At 37.5% G+C, this 21,016-nt stretch overlaps 1 protein-coding gene across 2 annotated transcripts in view; it reads right to left on the bottom strand.

Annotated features, from left to right (window-relative positions):
- ACSL3 (acyl-CoA synthetase long chain family member 3) overlaps nucleotides 1-21,016 on the bottom strand; it is a 39,414-nt gene that overhangs the window by 10,712 nt on the left and 7,686 nt on the right. For both annotated transcript variants that reach the window (XM_026854696.1, XM_026854697.1), the window contains exons 3-13: nucleotides 17,118-17,295; nucleotides 9,959-10,068; nucleotides 8,569-8,707; nucleotides 6,821-6,971; nucleotides 6,097-6,220; nucleotides 5,754-5,825; nucleotides 5,126-5,265; nucleotides 4,244-4,416; nucleotides 3,090-3,164; nucleotides 1,944-2,135; nucleotides 544-658 (exon numbers count right to left, since the gene is read on the bottom strand). In XM_026854696.1, coding sequence (XP_026710497.1) covers nucleotides 544-658; nucleotides 1,944-2,135; nucleotides 3,090-3,164; nucleotides 4,244-4,416; nucleotides 5,126-5,265; nucleotides 5,754-5,825; nucleotides 6,097-6,220; nucleotides 6,821-6,971; nucleotides 8,569-8,707; nucleotides 9,959-10,068; nucleotides 17,118-17,295 — 1,469 coding nt within the window. The remainder of the gene's footprint in view (nucleotides 1-543; nucleotides 659-1,943; nucleotides 2,136-3,089; nucleotides 3,165-4,243; nucleotides 4,417-5,125; nucleotides 5,266-5,753; nucleotides 5,826-6,096; nucleotides 6,221-6,820; nucleotides 6,972-8,568; nucleotides 8,708-9,958; nucleotides 10,069-17,117; nucleotides 17,296-21,016) is intronic.

A 21,016-nucleotide genomic window follows, 5' to 3' on the forward strand; every position in this document is an offset into this window, starting at 1 on the left:
CTGAGCATTTTCTCTCAAGCTTCAAGGCTTCTGCTGGTGTACTGCAGGGGTTAAAGTATTTTTAATGCGCAAGCCAGCTTCTAGGCTGTTGGTGATTTTTTCTCCCCACCTTTCTCTAAAGTATAACAGTACTTCCTCTGAACGGCAGCAGTACTTCCTCTGAAGAACAGGTCAGGTCAGAGCTAAAACCAGCAAGGAACAAGGTGTCCTAGGGCTTCTACAGGTAATAGTCTCTAACATACTTCAGTGATGTCTGTTATGAATGCAGTCAGCATGTAACTGCTTTTCAGACTGGGAGAAAGGGAATGGAAGAGACTCATTCTTGGCAGTTTCCAATGAATGATGAAAAAACGGGAAAGGAAAAATAAAACATTTCAGCTGGTTTAATTCTGATAGAGGGAAATTACTCCATTGTATTGTAAGTAAAATACTGTTTCAACTGGTTTATAACATTCCACACATTCAGCAACAAAAAATTCTGCTTATGGCTTCAGTAGGACAGACAAAGAATACAGCAGTAACAAAGTATCAGCTGCCTCTTACCTGCTTGCATATGCACAAATATTATCTACCAGTGGAAGATTCTTTAGAGCTGCTTCTACTTTGCCAAGAGAAACATATTCTCCTGCCTGGAGTTTTACAAGATCTTTTTTACGATCTATTGAGGAAAAAAGGAATTAAATTTTAATTACAGAACACAAAACTTTAGTCACTGATTTTATACTTTTTGTAAATATATGTATAAGTGCCAAAAGGTAAGCTGACTCATGTTTGGTGAATGTACCAGAAACATTTAATACCAGGTTTCCAGACCTTGCATTTAATCAATCTGTCCATCACATAAAAACAAGATACATTTCAATTCTATGAATTTTCTGCCTTTAGAACAGCGCTTCATATATTGTAGCACTGTCATGTGAATGGAAGATAACTAGGATTATGCAAAAAACAGTGTTTGGCTAGAAGCACACAATTTGTGCTGTCTGGTCCAGACGCTAAGGCAGGAGATGCACCATTTGGTGACTTTTTGTTATTTATTCCCAGGCTAAATCTGTATTTAAAGAGCAACTGTCCACCTGTTATATGAAACAATAGGAACCGCAAACAAAGCCCAAATTACTGGAGCTTATTGTATATAGCCCCAAAGAAGTCAAAGCTGACTACAAGGCCTTACCCACCCCTCTGTGATGGCAGCCAGGAGTACCTCTCCTTTGTTATACACCTTCCTGCTGCTTTGTGCAACCAGACAAGGCAGTCTTGTAGCTGACATATTTGACCAGTGCAAGGCAGCTGCAATGGGACCTATGATTCTTCTCAAAAAATAAACCAGATAAGCTTAGTTTTCAGGATTAAAGAGCACCCTGAATCATCCACTGACTTCAAGAGAGACACCTGATAGTTTATAGGGCACCTATTTTTGTGTCTGCAGGTGTCAAAGAATTATGAGCCTGTCACAGGGTTATGTATAACACCTTTACCTTAATATATTTTTCCCCTAGTTCCTTTATGATAAAGGGACATTCTGATTATAAAGAATGGAAAGATTAAAAAAAGGCTTATTTAATCCTGAGCACATATTACCAAAAAAGCCCTTTCACTCAATCAAATTCTCTACTTATAAAATTATAAAATGTAAGGCAGCTTATCTAGCCCTGTTAGCTTATATTTAACTAATTACTACACAGCCTCACTAACAGCGTGGAGTCAATATTAAGACTGTTTTAAAAGGAAGCAATTGTTTTAAAAAACAGCTTTAAAAACACACAATCAAATTGATATTAACATATCAGAATTTCCCTGGGATACATGGTGGGGCTTCAGACTGCATGCCAAGACATGTAGATTTTTGGTTAATTACAGTATTTATCAGCCCTGAAAAATATATATATGTGTGTGTGTATATATATATATATATATATGTTCACCTGAATTTATTAACTCACCAATAATTTTTAGACATCCATCCTGATGAAACTCTCCAATGTCTCCAGTATGGAGCCACCTCTGCCCATTTTCATCAACACTGAAATCCTTTTTGGTTCGTACTTCATTTTTGTAGTAGCCCACAGTCACATTTTGCCCTCCAATAAGAATCTCACCTCTAGGATATGGTTTATCACTGTTGTAATATCCACCTAAAAGTACAGTTTTTATTAACAAGAATTAAAATACATTCAAAGCAAGAATTCCTGTTATTTTTACTAGTTAAATATAGAACTAAACACTTCAGTAAGTCCTTAGCTGAATTTACCACTTGTTACCAAATAGTTCAGTAAGAGAAGAGGTGGTTCCAATTCTTTTCAACATATAAACAGCTAATCAGCCTGTGTGTTTACAAACAGTGAAATTCACACACACACAAAGGGCAAATGCCACCTCTACAGCTTCATACAGGTTCAAATAAAAATATATATAAATTTTGCCTCAAATTTAGGCAAGAAAAAATACTATACGGTTTCATATTAGCCCAAAACATCCTAAGTATTATTTCTACTGTACAATACATAAAAGCCTATAGTGAAAGGAAAATGCTTAAATATATTTCAAGCTTCATTAAATATATTTTATATAGCACCCATTAAGTTTCTATTCCATATTCCAATTTTATATTATTTTATTAATATTAAGACTATTTTAAAATAATTTTCAATGGTATACACTTCAGTTGAAGTCTCCTGAATCCAGCACCTCTAAGACACAACGTACAAGACCTGCACCCTGTCCTGCAAGAATACTTACCTAAAGCAGAAAGAGGTACAGTGCTGTATACATTTATACAATGTGCATATACAATCACAGTGACTGGAATAAAAGAGATAGTATAGCCAGAGTGTCATAATACAACCTAGTCAAAATGTCACTTGCCTTGATAGCTTCCATCTAGATATTTGTACGTTTAAAAAACACTGAGGGATTTATTTTACCATATTTCTCCTCCAAGATCAAACTTTTATAGGCAGAAGTAGCATTTAAAATTGAGAAAGCCAAGAAATAATCTTCTAATTACTACCACTAAGCAAAGCCCACTAGAAAAATAGCTATATAAAGTTCTTACAAATACAGTATACTTTGATCACATAAATTCTCACCTTCCTCCCAGTTCATTAACTTGATTTCACAACAGACCAAAGGTGCTCCCACTCTCCCTGTAGTGTAGTCCCAAACTAGAATTTAAAAAATAGCACTTTTCAGAAGAAGAATTTACCAAAACCGATAAGAAAAAAAATCTTTCTTGTCATGCATCTTATTTAGTGAAAATTAACTGCTACTTGTTTTTGAACTTTAATTCATAGAACATAGATTCATTGGTTCTCTTCGAAGTTATCAAGGTAATACAGGTAAAATCCTTATCCTGCAAAGAGAATAGATGGCTGTATTTAGTCATATTGACACAGCTTTGATAGTAAACTGTCCATGTGGATCACGCTTCAGAAGTGGCACAACAATTTTAGTGTTTGCTGAATTCTGAAATAAGTAGCAATATTTCATAACCATTCAGGGATTCTATATTTTGATTCACCTTCCTGAAGTCTCAATCCCAAACACTTCTGCATCTGGGCACCTTACCAAAAGAGCATCACTGGAGACTACATCACTTGTATTACAGTTCCACTTTTTTTTTTCCCAAGCTACTGAAGAAGCCATTTCCAAAGACTTCTTGGAATAAAAACCACATCACAGCAGTTTGTGTTATCACAAAGGAACACAGTACCTGTTCTACAATTCAGCATAATCTAGCAAGGAACCTCAGATACAACTCCTAGGTAGATCACACCATTGCCAAAAAATAGAAGCTCTGACCATTTCTGCCACCACTGAATATGAGTGAAACTTTAGGACTAAAAGGCAAGTGAAACCATTAAATTCTGCTATATGAAATTGAAATCTGGTGCAGGCTTTTGTATTCCAGTTTTTATTTTCCTAATGTCTCAATATACTCACCAAAATTAGAAATAATTTATTCAGTTCAACTGGTAAGTGCAATAATGCCAAATCCCATTCACACTATTACAGGTTTCGCTGTCGCAAATGAGAACATCCATTTTATACGTAGGTCACCAGCTTTAGCACAATGTGTCAAACTTGGTAGTCCTACTGTTTTATACATTTATGATTACAAGTAATTCTCTGTATTCCTCAATTATGTATGGTGGCATACACCAAATAATGAGACTGTCAAAGATGGTACATGCAGAGAGCTCTGCACAGACCACAGCACACAGCGGGATGCACTGACACCAACCTTCTGTGATTGTGCCAGCTCCAGCTGATTCAGTTAATCCATACCCCTGTCCTACAGGGCAACAGAAACAAATGTTCATAAACCGCTGAGTTGCTGCAGAGAGCGGAGCTCCTCCACAAAGCAGGATGCGAATTTTTCCACCTAGCAGCAGTCGTACTTTCCTGAAAATAAGGCTAAAACACAAATATAAGAGTATGTATTTGTTGCTTAAAACCAAAACAAGAGCGCACTGAATTTTGTATCTAAACTGAAAGTTTCCACCACCTTCAAATACATCTCTATGGCATTCAAGGAAAACTTTGAAGGAGCACATTTAAGTTTTCAAAAACACAAGCACAGATTTCTAAGCTTTCTTCCACATTCTAATTTGAATATGGATTAAATGTTTTGAGAACTTAGATTTACTAAGACAGTAAAGTTCTGTGATTTTTCTCCTCAAAAATACTTTAAACAAGCTGTATAAATTCTGCACTTATGTTATCATTTGAAGTCTCACTAAAGTTAGGAGTTGGACTCAGCGATCCTTAGAGTTCCTTCCAACTTGAGATATTACATGATTCACTTCTGTGAAAACGTTAAGTCTACAGCCATCTACAGTAGACTTTCCATCTTACACAAGAACTGCATAAATCCATTATTAAAGTCCTGATTAAAATAACACAATTAATATAAAACTCCTAGCAGTTTCGAGTTATAACATTTGTGTTTATATATTTACTGGTAATTTATCACACAAACTTGTTTGTTGTTTCAATTAATTAGAGACTTGTTCACGTTCAAAGTGTCAACATTAAAACAAAGAAAAGCAACAAAAATAAGTGAGATACTGCTCATGTGGTAAAACATAAGCGGGTTTTTTGGTGCCAGTGAAAATAAAATTACCTATCGCAGAGTGGGGTACTGTAACCTTTGGAAATCTGCTCCATTTTGTAGTTGTAGGCCAATATAAATAGATTCCGCTGAAAACTAGTCATTTCATTCACTTTATTCATGACATTTTTGTAGATACGATCCATAATTTCCTAGTTACATAAAAAGATAAACTTTAACTCAAAGAAACAGAAATCCTAAGTTTAGTACGACAAAAAGGAAACATGATCTAGAAATTTTAGTAAGTTTCAGATGACATCCCACTCCCAGGTTGTTTCCTCTTCTATTGCTAAGAGATAGCAAGATGTTCACACAAAAAAGGAAATAAAACATCTGAGCAGGAGCACTAGTTAACGACAAGCTGCCTGCTGCCAACTATCTTTACTCCATTTATTTATGATGATGAGCAATAGACGACTAATTAAAATGGCAATCTAATACCCATAGCTATTTAAACTTTGAAAATGTTGACACTCGTATGATGAAAGTTTATCTCTAACATACAAACACCCAAAATATTATTTTAAGCTACTTTAACATCAAAGGTTCTACCTTCTTTATTTAAATGAACATTGCATTAATTTTGTTATTGAAAATTTGAATTATATTTTAAAATAATTTTTAAAATTCAGTTACTTACCGGGACAGCTGCCATTAGGGTTGGCTTAAGTGTGGTAACATCACCTTTGCTTCCTTTCTTTATTTTAGAGGACTAAAGTGAAGAACAAGTTTACTAGCAGACACATTCAAGATTTTTAACATGAGAAACTAAGTGACATAGCACATCTTTCAAACAATCATTTTCATTTAAATTATATTTTAACAATTAAAACTAGTCCAGAGTACCAGTCATAACCACCAATACCCTGTTTCATGAATTGTAGAAAGAAGATTTGTTGCACTGTTTTTAAAGAAATATTACAAAGAACTGGTGTGAGTAATTAAGGGGTTTTTTTTTAACATAACTTACATCTACAACATACCTGGTCAGCTAATGTCTGAGGTGAAGAGTAACCAATGCGGCATCCATGAGACAGACACACAAGCTCAGCACTCAGCTCCAGAACATGGGCAAGAGGCAAATAGCCAATATAGACATCTTTTTCCCTGTTAAGAATTTTTAAAAGATAGGTTTGTGTTGTACCATTAGAGTCCTCAAATGAGTCATTAAGCTAAATTTACACAAAGCTTACTGCAGAACAGTGGAAAAAAGCCTTTGAGCTTGAGAACATATTTCAAATAATATGGGGTTTATTTCAAAAGTTGCACAGTACATACTGCAGGTTTAAGGCACGAACAAAGAGTGATTGTCACTCATCCCACGACAATTAACTGTGTGTTGCAAAGGCAACTATGTGGACAAGATTAAAAACTGCACCAAACAAAGAAACCACAGAATTTAACGCTAACCAAAGGAAGTACTGCTTAGGAAAGCTTTCAACCACTCCAGTGCAAGGTGGCCTCACAGGCTTTTGTGTCCTGGTCTTGCCCACACACAGAAGATGTGTGAATAAGAGAGAGAGAACAAACTGCACATGTAGCAGTCATGTCATTTAATGCAGTACTGGAAGATGCTTAGACATCAGCGCATAGTATGATTTGTCACAAAGCAACATAAAACAGTTAATATTTTAGACAGTAATTAATCTAAAATTACACACACCTACACAATTCTTTATTTGACAGTAAGCAACTGTTGGTACATACCCCAGATTTGGAATCCTCTCAGCCATTCCAGTTATCCCAGCAATTATGTTGCAATGGGAGATCATAACTCCTTTGGGAACTCCTGTGGATCCACTTGTGTACATGATCACTGCAATATCCGAGGGCGCAGGCCGGGCCTGTGGTTTGTTTCCTGTAATTTGTGTTAAAAAAAGAGAATGTATAATGTGTGGAGTGCCTATCAGATGTGGAGATCTGATATACTAACATATTTCAGCTGTCATTCCAATATAATACTACATGACTATTTCTATTACATTTTGCTTTCCCTTGAAAAGCTCGTGGTCAAGCTTAAGTGTCTTCACAAAGAGTAGGAATTTCTTTGTATTAGCTGAGCAATACTTGAAGTGATTGTCCTAGTCTACCATGGCAACACTTTTCCTATTATGTTTCCCATATTCCTGCAGAGGAGAGAAAGATGGGCTGAGCTTTGGCTCCTCTAAAATGCCACTGAGCTTCACACCCCTAGGAAGGGACACTGCACTGTTTCCATGCTGCCACAGGGTCAATCCCTGTTTGCAAAGGTACTGTCTCATGTGCTCCCTGGCAGGGGAACAACACGCTGCCTCATTTGCAACACCTGCAGCAAGACACTGTTGAGCAAACATGAGGTCTAATTTCTATAAATATTTAAAGAAAGTTCAGTAGTTTTAAGTGGGTTTTTTTTTTAATACTTGCTCTGAGAGCAAGATGACACAAAACCAATTGTGTTTATTCAGAGGAAAAACTGCATAATGTGCAATATATGTGGCACAATATACACATGGAATGAGAAGAGTGAAAGCATATTTAATAGTTTCCCAATCAATGAATCCTGCACAATAAACAACAGAGGAAAAAAACCATAAGCAGCAGCTAATACTTAATATCGTATTAATTGAACATGCTTAGCCATAAACAATTCATTGTAGGAGTCCACAATTTATGAATGGTTAACTTGATAAAGATAATGATGTTCCTTTACTATAGTGTATACCTAAAAATATATATATGTGATATTTAAGAGACTAAAGAAAGGATTATACAGCTTTTCAAATAGCATATAGATTAATAAATCTGAAGAAGCTAATGAATTATAGCGCTAATTTTTTGTGTTGTCTGAAACAGTTTTAAGAGTACATAAAACTGGTACATCAAAACCGGCAAACCACCTTTTAAAGAAATTGAGAGGTCACGATGTGGGGAGCAAACCTGTCATTCCCCTAAACATCAACAGCAGATGGATTAACCACCCACCCTACTCCTAAAATAAAATCCAATCCAACATTCATATGTGTCTTCAGTGGTTAAAAGATTCTGAAAACACAAAGAATGAGAACAGAAGGAAGCGACTACTGAATATAATGAAATCTTAAGATACTAGGTTTAGCAGCTTTTCAGAGCCAAGAATAACAATTTGTTATGATAAAAGTTAAAACGCCTTCTGAAATTCTGAATTTTAATTCTAAAACTGTTACAGAGACTGGAAATAGATTCCAAGAAATTTACACACTAGGTTGATAATTTCAGAAATGCAATAAAAGTGACTAGGTTCTATTGGATTTAACTGGCTATTTAAATACCACAATCAAAGCAAAAAACCCCACAGATTTTATTTAAAGAAAAAGCAGAAGATAAAAGGTTAATCACTGCATAACTTCTTGAGATCTGCATTTTCCACAAGTCTATTCAACAGGGTCAAAGTAGGACAACAAATGAGATGATCCAAATAAAAAGAAGAGATAACCTACCAGTACCTGCCTTGGCCCCCATAGCTTGTACCGAAGCCATAGTATGAACAATGACACCCTTAGGAAATTCTGACCATGTGGTTGGTTTGCCATCCACTGTAATAATATGTCGCAGCAGTGGAACTTGAGAAACAATTTCCTGTGAAAATGAACAGGTGTCAGAAATCTTGTTGTTCCAACAAGAGAAACAAACAAAAAAAACCCAACAATAAACCCACATCTATTGTATTCATTACAAAAAAAACATATTGACATAAAATACTTGATAATTTAAACCATCAGGATAAACTTGTCTATCTCAAACACCTGCAAAACTTGAAACTTTCACATGTAGATCTGCAGGACTGATTGAACTTTCCACTTAGAAGTCCAAAAACTTCTCCAATTATTTACTGATCTGGGTCTTATTTCAAGAAAAGCCCACAAATAAGACTGCAATGATTTGTAGAGGTAATTGACTGTCCACATTCATAGAACACTGAGAGAAACTGGCGATGCTGAGCTCACAGTAATAATTATGTTGCTCCTTGATTATTACTATTCTATTTAAAATAAGCAACAGCTAGCAAAACCACAGAATATTATTAGTTAAGCATTTCAAGCAAAAATGTGAGTTCTAAAACATTTATCAATATTCTAGTGGAAGAAGTAATTATCATAACAGAAGAAATTATCTTACTGCAAGCTGAAATAAATTTGCATTGTATATATACTCTCATCCTAGCAACCTAAAAAAAAAGTTTGGGAAATTCTCATTCAAAAATTCAGCAACAGAGCACAGTTTTTAATGTGAAAGGCCTAGTTCCCCCAGAACACATGATGATGAAACTCATGCAGATTAGTTGTTGCACTTATGCATCCAGTCTGGGTCAGTAAGTCAAAAAACTTTTGTTCTAATGTTTAATAAGCTTTCCTCCGCACTGGAGAACAACTCTAACTCATTGAGCACCCACCTGTAGATTTAAGATCCACTCTCTGCTGGGAAAACATCCAACAATAAATCAGGAAGATTATCATGTTTAGCTATTTATATACAGTTTATACATTTCTCTGTTCTTCTCATTTGTTTCAACTGTTAAATTTATAGGTATTAAACCCACCCAGAAACCACAGTAGTTTCTTGTAAAGATATTGTTCCAGGCAGCAGTGTAGCTCCTCAACAGGGAAAATTGCTCATCCTGTTCTCCAGAGTCATTGAGGAGCCTAATCCTACTGAAGGCTAACTATTGTTTTTTCTGTACATGAAGACAGATACATAAATCTTATTCTAAAAAGACATGTCTGCCCTATAGAAAGGCAATAAATCATTATTCTATACAATGGAACCAGGCTTTTTAACAACAATGAACAGGTACACTGGAAAGAGATAGACAAAGAACAGTTTTCTGACCTTCAATTTTGTTTGCATCAATTCTTTACTAGTAATGATGGTGGTGACCTCTGTTTCATTTAGCCCATGTACTATTGCTGGGCCTCCCAGAGTAGCATACAGCGTAACAACTGAAACACAAAGCGGGAAAAAAAACAGTGAATCTCTATGTTACACTTTCAAGTTTAGTTTATAATAAAGGGCTGAGATTAACCTATTCTGTTTGGCAACACAGTAAAAATAGCCAACCAACTACCAAACTGTCAACCAACATAAAGGTGGTATAGTTTTATGTTTTGAAAAATATATATTACATGGATTCAAATACAGCATAATCTTCAGCTACTCCATGAAGGAATAAAGAACTGCCATCTATGTGACTGTTTACTTTTTATCAAGGTCTAACTATAGGCACCAAAACCACATTAGGCTATGTAATTCTCTTCTAGATCCACTCTCATACCTTCATAGCTTTTACCATTTTAAAAGTAGGCATCCGTTCTCAGTGTAATACAATGTTTAACAGTCCTGTTTTACACAAGAAAGAAAAGAGCTTTCATTTACATGACCTCTCTTTTCAGAATTTACATGCTCTGTTACTAGCCTTTTACAATTGACTGCTAATAAGAAATTATTATAACATTGTAATACATGTCATCAGCAGATTCTCACACACTGTAATAAAGCTGTGACTATCATATTGTCCCATCTATTTAAAACAACATAATAAAGGTGTATTGGGTTTGCACGGCAAGGTTTGGTATCAGGGGGCTACGGGGGCGGCTTCTGTGAGCAGCTGCTGGAAGCCTCCCCCATGTCCCCAGAGGCAATGCCCGCCGGCTCCAGGACGGACCCGCCGCTGGCCCAGGCCGAGCCCGTCAGCCACGGCGGGAGCGCCTCTGGGATAATGTATTTAAGGAGAGAAAAAACCCACTGAGCAATTGCAGCCAGGAGAGAGGAGTCGGGATATGGAGAGCAGCAGCTCTGCAGAGCCCCGGTCAGTGCCGGAGGAGGGCAGGAGGGGCTCCAGGCCCGGGGCAGAGGTTCCCCTGCAGCCCGTGGGCAGCCCATGGGGAGGCAGCTGTGCCCCGCACCCAGGGGGGCCGCGGGGGAGCAGAGACCCACCTGCAGCCCGGGGGGACCCCACGCCAGAGCAGGGGGTGCCCGGAGGAGGCTGCGACCCCGTGGGAAGCCCGCGCTGGAGCAGGCTCCTGGCAGGGCCTGTGGCCCCGTGGAGAGAGGAGCCCGCGCTGGGGCAGGTTCCCTGGCAGGACTTGTGACCCCGCGGGGGACCCACGCTGGAGCAGCCTGTGCCTGAGGGGCTGCAGCCTGGGGGGGGGACCCACGCTGGAGCAGGCGAAGGGTGTGAGGAGGAAGAAGCAGCAGAGACAACATGCGATGAACTGACCACAACCACCATTCCCCATCCCCTTGCACCACTGGGCGGGAGGAGGAGGTAAGAGAAAGGCAGGAGTGAAGTTAAGCCTGGGAAGAAGGGAGGGGTGGGGGGGAAGGTGTTTTAAGATTTAGTTTTATTTCTTATTATCCTTCTCTGATTTGGCTGGTAATAAACTAATTTCCCCAGGTCGAGTCTGTTTTCCCTGTGACTGTAATTGGTGAGTGATCTCTCCCTGTCCTTACCTCAAGCCATGAGCCTTTCATTATATTTTCTCCCCCCTGTACTACTGAGGGGGGAGGAGTGTGACAGAGCAGCTTTGGTGTACACCTGGTATCCAGCCAGGATCTACCCACCACAGAAGTTTTAATCATCACAATCATTAGACACTGAACTTAAATCATGAGAAATACAGAATAACAAGGAAAGAAAATAGTTAGGAAATTATTAGAAATTACATTTCCTGTATTTAACAATAGCTCATTAGCAATAGTGTTAAAACCACAAAAATTTTATATTAATTTTTAAATCATATTTAATTTCCTGCCATTTTAATGGAAACTGCATGAGAAAAGACAGGAAGAGACTGGGGAAGAAAAAGGCAGCTCAAAAAGGAAGAAAGGTATTGCAAAAAGTAATAATTTCCTATTTTTCAAGCAGAATGCTGAAGAGGAATATCTCAAAAAAGCTAAGGTAAATCAACACAATCATTAATAATTACATCAGGGCTGGAAGTTTTGTCACATTAGGTATCTGAATTTCTTTTGTATTTTAGTCTGTATTTAGCTGAATATTTAAAAACATAAGACACCGCATTGTACATTATGGCTGTAACTATATTATGTTCACTGCAGCAAAAATAAAAAATAAAATAAAATCAAAGAATGTTGTATGCTAAGATTTGAAATCCAGGCAGTTACTAACCCAGTGTAGCATACTAAGGAAGAACTCAAAAGCAGTTTTCTTACACAAGAAAGTAAATAGTTGACCTCTACTTATTTTTTCCTTGTTAAAACAGTCCATCATAGTTCAGAACTGTTGCAGGGCAAATGCACATGCACTGTGTTTTCTTTAATTTGGTGGGAGCTAGTTCCCACGAGCTCTCTCTACTTACTGCAGTGACCCCTGTTATATAAACATCTAGCAGAAATTCAGTTTCCCCAAGCCAACAAGTAAAACCAAAACGACACACCGCCTGGAAAGAAAAGTATAATCTCTGAAATAACCATTTATGTAGTGAATTACCTATCCACAAATAAGTCCATCAAGGACAACTTAGAGCTATATGACAGAGCTAACCAGAAAGAGAGAGATACCATTTATATGATGGTATACTGATACCATGGAGAGAAAAAAACCTGAGCAGTGACTCTGATCTATGAAATTCTCACTTCTCCACCCTGGCACCTAAACCTTTTCTGGCAAGTTTAGGTAACTTTTTTCTCTCCTTATTATCTTGAAAACATACTGAGAAGGGATTATCTTTTGTGTTCATCTTTACACATGCAATAGTAAAACTGAGTCTTTGATATCTGAACTACTGCTCTAGAAGTCTGACAAACAGAAAATTTAAACTTGCCAGCTTATATACAAAAAAAACTTGCCCTAAAGAAATTAATAGAATGTTTGCCATTTATTTCAGTGTAACCAAAGTGTTAAACTGAGTAATTCTGGCATCCATCATAAATCAAAAATAAAAAGCAAAATATACCTTTAAAGGCTTTAGCCAAATCTGTTCTGACAAAACCATTTCTGCTCAAGCTTCAGGAAGGCGTGACTGAAAAATGAAACATAACTTTCCCTATTTATTTCATTATTTGGTTATGCACTCAGGTGTTTTATTTGTCCACAGTGGTGAAGAGCTCTTCACACAGATGAAGAGGAGATACTTTGGAAGAAAACCCGTTTTCATGTTAGTACTTTTTTTTCTATTTTTACTAGCAATCCCACTCTACCTCCTGCAAATACGACTCCGATAACTTCAAACAATGTAAAATTTACAATCAAGTAAATATTTCTAATCATAAAACTACCTGTTTGTGCAAGTACTCCAAAACAAACTTTCTTCATTTTAATTCTTTAGTACAAAAGGCATTCTCTCCAACGCTACATATGAAGCAGATGAACCTGCTCTCTTGACATCAGTTCTGGGCATATACCATCAGATTTAATACATTTCCATTTGGAAAGAATGTCACAACACTACCACAGCAGTTAGTTGTTGTGAAACTTGTAAACTGAAAAACGCTAAATATAAGTCATTCAGCTATGTCTTGCCACACTTCAACATCATTTGAATTTTATAATTCATTCAGCAAACAGACCACGAATACTGCATGATAATATTATCTGCTAACACACAAGTCAGCCAAGTTCACATAAGATGACATACAGCTTAGATGCTAAATACCACGTCAGACAGTGTGCCGAAGCACGTCTCAGTAAGGGAATTTGAAACATTAATCCAACAAAACTAAAAACACATGCATACCATTCTGCACACGACATCCATCCACTATCTCAGATAATTTTTTTTTCCTCAAATTATGAAACCTTCCTAGGATTTGTAAGTGTACTTCACTTCCAAAGGAAAATTAATTTATAGAAGCCTTTGCATTTTGTTCCCAGGATAGTCACTAGGAATCTAACATCTCAAAAGTGATAAAAGAGAACTGACATGGTATGAGACATGTAGTTTAAAGGCAACACAGGCATCTCATCTGACAACAGCCTGTGCAGACTTCTGCTCTGGTAGGCAAGTCAACAGCAGTCACTCACTGAAGAAAGGACCAAAAATATAACTGAATTTAGGTTGGAAGGTACCTGGGAAGATCACCTGCACAAAACGAGAGTGCTCAGGGCCATGACCAGTCCAGTTTCAAGTATCTCCAAGGATCGAGACTTCACAATCACTCCAGGCTCCTATTCTGGTATTTAACCACCCTCACAACAAATAAGTTTGTCCTAGCATCTAATCAACTTTTCATATGTTTCAACTTGTGCCTGTTGTCTCCAGTCTTATCAAAACACACCTTTGAGCTGAATCTGGCTTCATCTTCTCTGTACGCTCCCATTAGATAGTTTTAGACAGCAACAAGATCTCATCTTAATGCTGAACAGACCCTGCTCTGTCAGCCTCCCCTCATATGTCACGTTCTCCAACCTCTTCAGCATCTTGGCAGCCCTCCACTGGACTTGCTCCAGTATGTCAATGTCTTTCTTCCTACTGGGAAGCCACAAACTGGACACAGTACTCTAGATGTGGTCTCATTAGTGTCCAAAAGGGGGGGAAGGATCACTTCCCTGCACCTGCCCACTACACTCATGCTACTACCACCCATGATGATGTTGGCCTTAGCTGCAAGAAGGCACTACACATACCCATGGGTTGACTTATTGTTCACCAGGTCCTTCCAGTCCTTTTCTACAAAGCTGCTCTCTATCCAGCTGTCCCCCAACCTACACTGGTGCATGAGATATTCCAGCACAGAAATATGTAACTGTCTTCACTGAACTCCACAAGATTCCCACCAACCAACTTTTTCTGTTTACAGGCCCCTCTGTATATCAGCTCTGCCCTCCAGTGTACTGGCTGCTCCCCCCAACTTGCTACAGGCTATGACCTCATGTGTTTGCACTGCCCCGTCATCCAGGCCTTCAATAAAGACATTAAACAGTATTGGACTCTGTATCAATCCCCGAGAGCTGGCAACTAACTTCATGCTACTGATTACAATCCTTTCAGCCAATATCCAATGAATTTTCCATCCATCTTACCATCTACTTATCCAGTCTATCTGAATAGTTTGGCTGTACAGATCTATGGGAGATCATGTTAAAGGCCTTGCTCAAGTCACAGTATACAACATCCACTTTCTCCTTGTCCACAGAACCAGTTATCACACAAGGCAAGCAAGCTGATTTTGAAAGGGTAGGGGCTATGGCAATACATCCTGTAACCAATCCCACCCTTAAACTGAAGGAACAATACAGCGTAAAGGTATACATAAAATAAGCACTCAGACCCAACAGTAAAGACCTAATTAAATGAAAACTGCTTTATACTTATGAACATATGGCTCCTCAAACTGAAACAGACTCGTGCTTAGAGCAGAGAGGGACCATTTAAGATATAATTTGCTTGTTAGGCTTGCTTCCAAATTCTGAAAAAAGTCTAACTGATATATATCTTTAGTGTAGGTAGTTAGCAAATCAGGAATTTCTGCACATCTGGCTTTTACAGCCCATCTCTTATTGAAGGAGAGAAAATGTAGCATGGGAGAGAAGAGGCCAAAGCAGGTAAGGAAAAGCAGCTTCTAGAGTGCCTGGTGGGAAAATGAGAAATATCCCCCTGAGAGCATCACAGAACCCAGCCAGGCTGAGCTTACAGTTAGGTAAATGACATATTAAGAAGTGATGATGAAACAGACATTTGCAAAAACAACTCCTATACTGAGTTGAGATCAGCACTCAATGGGTTTCTCAGGCCTAGAGCTCTTACACATACCCTTGTGCCTACGCTCGGACTGGGTTAGGGTATACAGCAGGTTTCCCACTGTGGCAGAGATGTACCTCAGATACAGTTGTGGCCCTCTACATGGCTTGAGTGAAAGGGAAGTAAACTTGGCTTTGCATCTGTCTCTACCCTATGCAGCAAAGCTGTGCAAGGACATCTCCAGCCAGTCTGTCTTGTTCTGCTACTCCTCAAAGGCACCTCCAACAGAGCCTGTAACTGCCCAGTCCACACATTCTGCCAAGAAAGCACCTCCTCCTCCTTGAGCAGACTCAGCTCTGCCCCAACACAGTTTTTGGTCTCCACAATAAACATCAGAAGACTAAAGGATCAGTAACTAGAAATTACAGAATGGGATTAAGACTGTCATCAGACAAAAAACACTTCTCTTATGGTCACTCCATGAGAAAATGAGGAGTATTGCCCAGGGCAGAGAACCTAGTCTCAAGTCCACTGCCAGGGTTAAGGATCCAGTTAGTGTATGATTAAAACAGATACTATGAATGAGACAGAGAATGACTTTAAATAGCTCACCAAAACTAAACATAGTCTTAAGGTTTCTGAAATAATAACTTGGACTCAAGCTTACCCTTGAGCATAATCTCAAATCAGCACCCAGGTTAAATTAGGATGCATTAAATGATATGCAACGGACTATAAGAAAGTCAAGAGGCAGAGAGAATTAAGAAAAATGTGTCAGCTCAGCCTAAGGTTTGAGTTAAGGAACGACTTAGAGTTTACTAGTAAAGGAGTTACTAAGTAACTTTCTAATTAGAAAGACGTCTCCAAAATAAGGTCAGGACTTACTCCTTTTCACTTTTTATAGATAACAAATACGATAAACTCTAACCAAAATCAAAATTGAAGAAATGACAAAACACAGTTAAAACAAAACTTACAGGAAAAGATGAAGGTTTGACGTCAACTCCTGAAACCGAGTCAATGAATTAATGTGTGATTTTTGTTTGTTTGTTTTTAGAAACTTAGAAATCTGTACTGATTTGAGATTAAAAGGAAATAAACCTCTCAAATTCACTGAGCAAACTATACTTACTGAAACCATACTCCATCTGCAAACAGATACAGGTTTCTCTATTTAATAAACACTATGAAGTGCACAGTCTCTACCATATGCAGTATTTTTTATTTGTAATTTTATATGTTCTATATACTAAGAAAGCTTTATATAAAGTGAAGTAAGAAAAAAGTTTATTTCAGATTGTGTTGCAAGATCAAAAGACATAAAAATGTTAGAAAAGGCGCATACTTACGCTGGTAGTTGCACATAAAGCAGGCCTGTGCTGCAATCATCCACTCAGCTCTAGTCTCACAAAAGATAGCAATGTTAGTCTTTGGTTGCTGACCCAATACTGCTAAGCCATTTCCAAAATTAACAGCTTTAATGTATACATCTTCATATGAAAGCCAGGTGTATTTGCCAAGGATGACCTAATAAGAATAATAAATTCAATTTAGAAAATGAAAATCCTTAACACACGCCATACTATATCTTCATCCACATGAAAAACCACAGATGTCTGAAGTAATATTTGCTTGAATTATAACAGCAGTTTACTCAAGAAAATGAATAATATTCTTGCCAAAAACTACAGGGACTATGGAAGTTCCAACACAAATACTGCAATATCTCAACACTTTATCACCTCAGTTTCTATATTCACATTAGAAAAGCACATGATTCCCATCATTTTTCATAGCTTCAGAAGCCCTCCAAAAGGCCATGGTTATCTGACCCATATACCTTTAGTTTTTACAAAGCTGTATTTTATGCTAAGTAAAGGGTGACAAGCACCAGCTAGTATGATATATTCTTTGTATTTGCTTTCTTGGACATTTGGGCTACAAGTCTCCTACACAAATATGATATTTAGGCATTCATTCTTAGTTTAAAACAAGAAGAAAAAAGGGAAACTAGAATCCAGAAAGTAGCATATCCATGTGTCCTCAGTCAGAAATTGTGAAATCCCTTTCCCTTTGTTCCAAAACAAATGTCAGGAGGAAGAGGAGTAATCTTCTTGTCCCTTTTTTACTGTTAAAACAAAAGTGAACAGAAGACTAAACGGGAAACTCAGTACTGAAAAGTCATGTGGAAAACATTAAGCAATCTCACTTTTCTTCTGTATGGGAAAGCTGGTGCCCAGTAAAATCGGATTTGCATTTACAGGTCACTATCTACTGTAGGTTTCTGTGTGTGCACTTGTACCTTGCAATACTTTCTTCTCACTGAGTGATAGAATACTTCTTTGAGGATATCCTAGATATTTTCTTATACAGATGTACTATGAGGATGTTTTATGTTGAAAACCCAGACTTTAAATTATACCTTACCCATCTATTTATACAAGCACCTTGACAGTTTTGAAAAATATAATTTTTCTTAGTCAAGTATTTCAGACATTTCCTTTAACTACATAGCATTAGAAAAAAAAAAAAAAAAAAAGCGCTTGAAAAGCAAGTTTCTCCCTCCTCCCCCACATTTCATTTATGAACTTTAACTAAATTTCAAACTTGTGGGCTGTAAAAATCTAACAACTTTTTGGCATGTAACTACATTTCTAATGAGTCTGTATCTCAACATCCACCTCCCTAATAAAATGAATTTGAAAATCTCTCAACCTCTACTAGGGAAATAAAATCTAAATATTTCTTCTATCAAAACACTTTTTCAAACTGTTGAAGTTTACTATGGGGTAACTGAGTTGTTCCTACTACAGCCTTGCTGCATACTGCTCATTAACCTACTTTGTTTAGCAGGACAAACCTTTCTTAACCAGGACAGGTAAATGTGTAACTGCTTGGAAATGTCAAAATGTTTTAATGGGAAAATATTTCACAAAACCAAAAAACAATAACTTGCCAACAACAGCAATGCTTAGCAATTCCACCAGAAAATAAAAACATTTCTTACACAAATACCTGCACAGGTTTTCCTGTTTTATTTACGGCAACTCAGCTTCAATGGCAAATAGGCTGTTTCAGAGCCAAAAACCTTACTGGAGAAGAAACATCACACTGAATTTCTCTGCTGTAACTGGCAAGAGAATCACAGCAGAAGTGCTGCCTGACCATATTGGCAGGATGGTGGGGCAGAGGACTCGCACTGCTGCCAGCTCTCACAGCTACAGCTCCCCAAGGACAAGGACCAGGGAGTTCCTTTCAGTTTCGACACATCAAGGTATTTCTGGTGTGGAAAAATTTTACTGCTTCCAAAGAAAATATTGTACTTCTTCCTGTCCATCCAAATTTCAGTAATTTGGAATTTTTATTCCAACTGGGGACATTTTTCCCCCAAAGGCAGTATTTTTGGCAAATTTGGAAAGTCCTGACAAGCGCATCAGTTGAAAACAATTTACGGCAGTGAATTGCACAACACCCTTTCCACTGCTGTACTCTACCTAGTGTGGCCTCAGGGATACTGCTCTCAAATAATTAGGTCAAGAAATACAAGCAGATTCTCATTACTGTTTCTGGTAAGTTTGCCAATCCATAAATGGACAGGTTTTGGTAATTTCCATCATTCATTACATAACTCACTGAAGTTAGAATAAGAAATCATTAAAAGGTCAAAAATGGATCTTTCTGAATAACACTTGTGATTCTGCTTTGTTCCCTTTTTTATTCACTTAAATAATTTTTCCTCATTGCTTAAACAAGTTTGATGTAACATAGTGAAAAAAGGCCTTATCAGTGCTTTCCTTTCTTAAAAGGTTAGAAGTCGCACAGAAAGAAAGTATATAGCACTGTGAGTTATAGCTATTTTTCTGTATAAGGAAATACAGTTGTATCTGAAGAACGCTAGTGTGTGAAAACAGATGAGAAGACCTTTTCCAATGCACCTGGTTTGACTCTTCCTGCTGCCTTCCATGTATTTAATTTCCCATGTTCCCTTCCTCCCCATGCCCAGCATTTCTTCTCTGTTCCCTTCCTATGACACATTAATATACTGCCTCTGCCCATATGTTCCTTTCTTCTGCATATATGCTTCTTTTGTAGGACACAGAGCAGGTTTCTCTCATCCTTCCTTATGTTTGAGTATGTCTCCAAGTCCATCTCCCTTCCCCGCCCTTCCCTCAGTAGCTTTCGCTAATATTTTCCAATGTACAGTTTCTACTGTAAACAGCTGTTAAGACTAATGTTAAGTGCCACAATCTTTTAAACATTCATAAAGGTTTTACAGCTTTCAGAACTTATTTCTGCTAGATAACTACTTACACATGTAAAGAAAGTAACTGTCCAAGAGTTTGCAAGAGAAGGGCCCAAGAAGTCAAGATTATCAAGAACTGATTAAACAGACACATAAAACCAAACACTAAATCAAAAGAGACAGCACCTCTGAATGTTCACTTCAAAATACTACATTAAATAGAAAAATACTGCCCTCTAGTGCAACAGCTTTTAAACATACCTCAACTGCAAGTTAAAAAATATTTGAGTTACTTAATGCATTGGAAAAATATTTGCTGTATTAATATTTGGAAATTCAACAAAGTATAGAGATTGAATACTTGCTGCACAGTGAACATTTCTTTATTCTCAATTTTAGGGAAACCACATTCAAATTTTCAGTGTGAAGGTATCACAAAATGTTCCCAAGAAAGCTGCAGGCACACGTAGAGTCAAACTACCTGACCTCAGTTACCTTTCATGGTCTTCCTAAAAGTAGATTATAACGCTTGAAGAACCTTGACTACAATTTGGAAACCAGTGATCATGAATTAAATATATTTTCTTATAGAAAGTATATTAAAAGTAATACAAAGGATGTTATTAGAAATGTCCGTTTTTGACCTTCCACATGAAATCATGAATTGCAGCTGAACACTTCTGAAAAACCCCACCCTAAAATATTATTTACACAGCACCCTACATTTTTCAACATCATAAACTACTCTTCCCATTCAGTGACTTGGCATGGCAAGAACCTTCCTGCAACTTCACAGTAAGTTTCAGTATCAGCAATAATGTAAAACATTCTGAATTCCAAGTGCTTGCTAATGTTCAGTTTCACATAAGTATCACAGGCTTTAGATGCCTCACTTTCCCCTACCAAAATCCATGTTACTTTTCCCCACTATGTCTTATTATGTTTCCATAAATTCTGGGTTTGGTTACAAACCCTTCTTAAAACCGAACCAAACAAACAACCCCC

Source organism: Athene cunicularia (genome assembly GCF_003259725.1).
Source record: "Athene cunicularia isolate RWA chromosome 9 unlocalized genomic scaffold, athCun1 chr9_part1, whole genome shotgun sequence".
Lineage (NCBI taxonomy): Eukaryota > Metazoa > Chordata > Aves > Strigiformes > Strigidae > Athene > Athene cunicularia.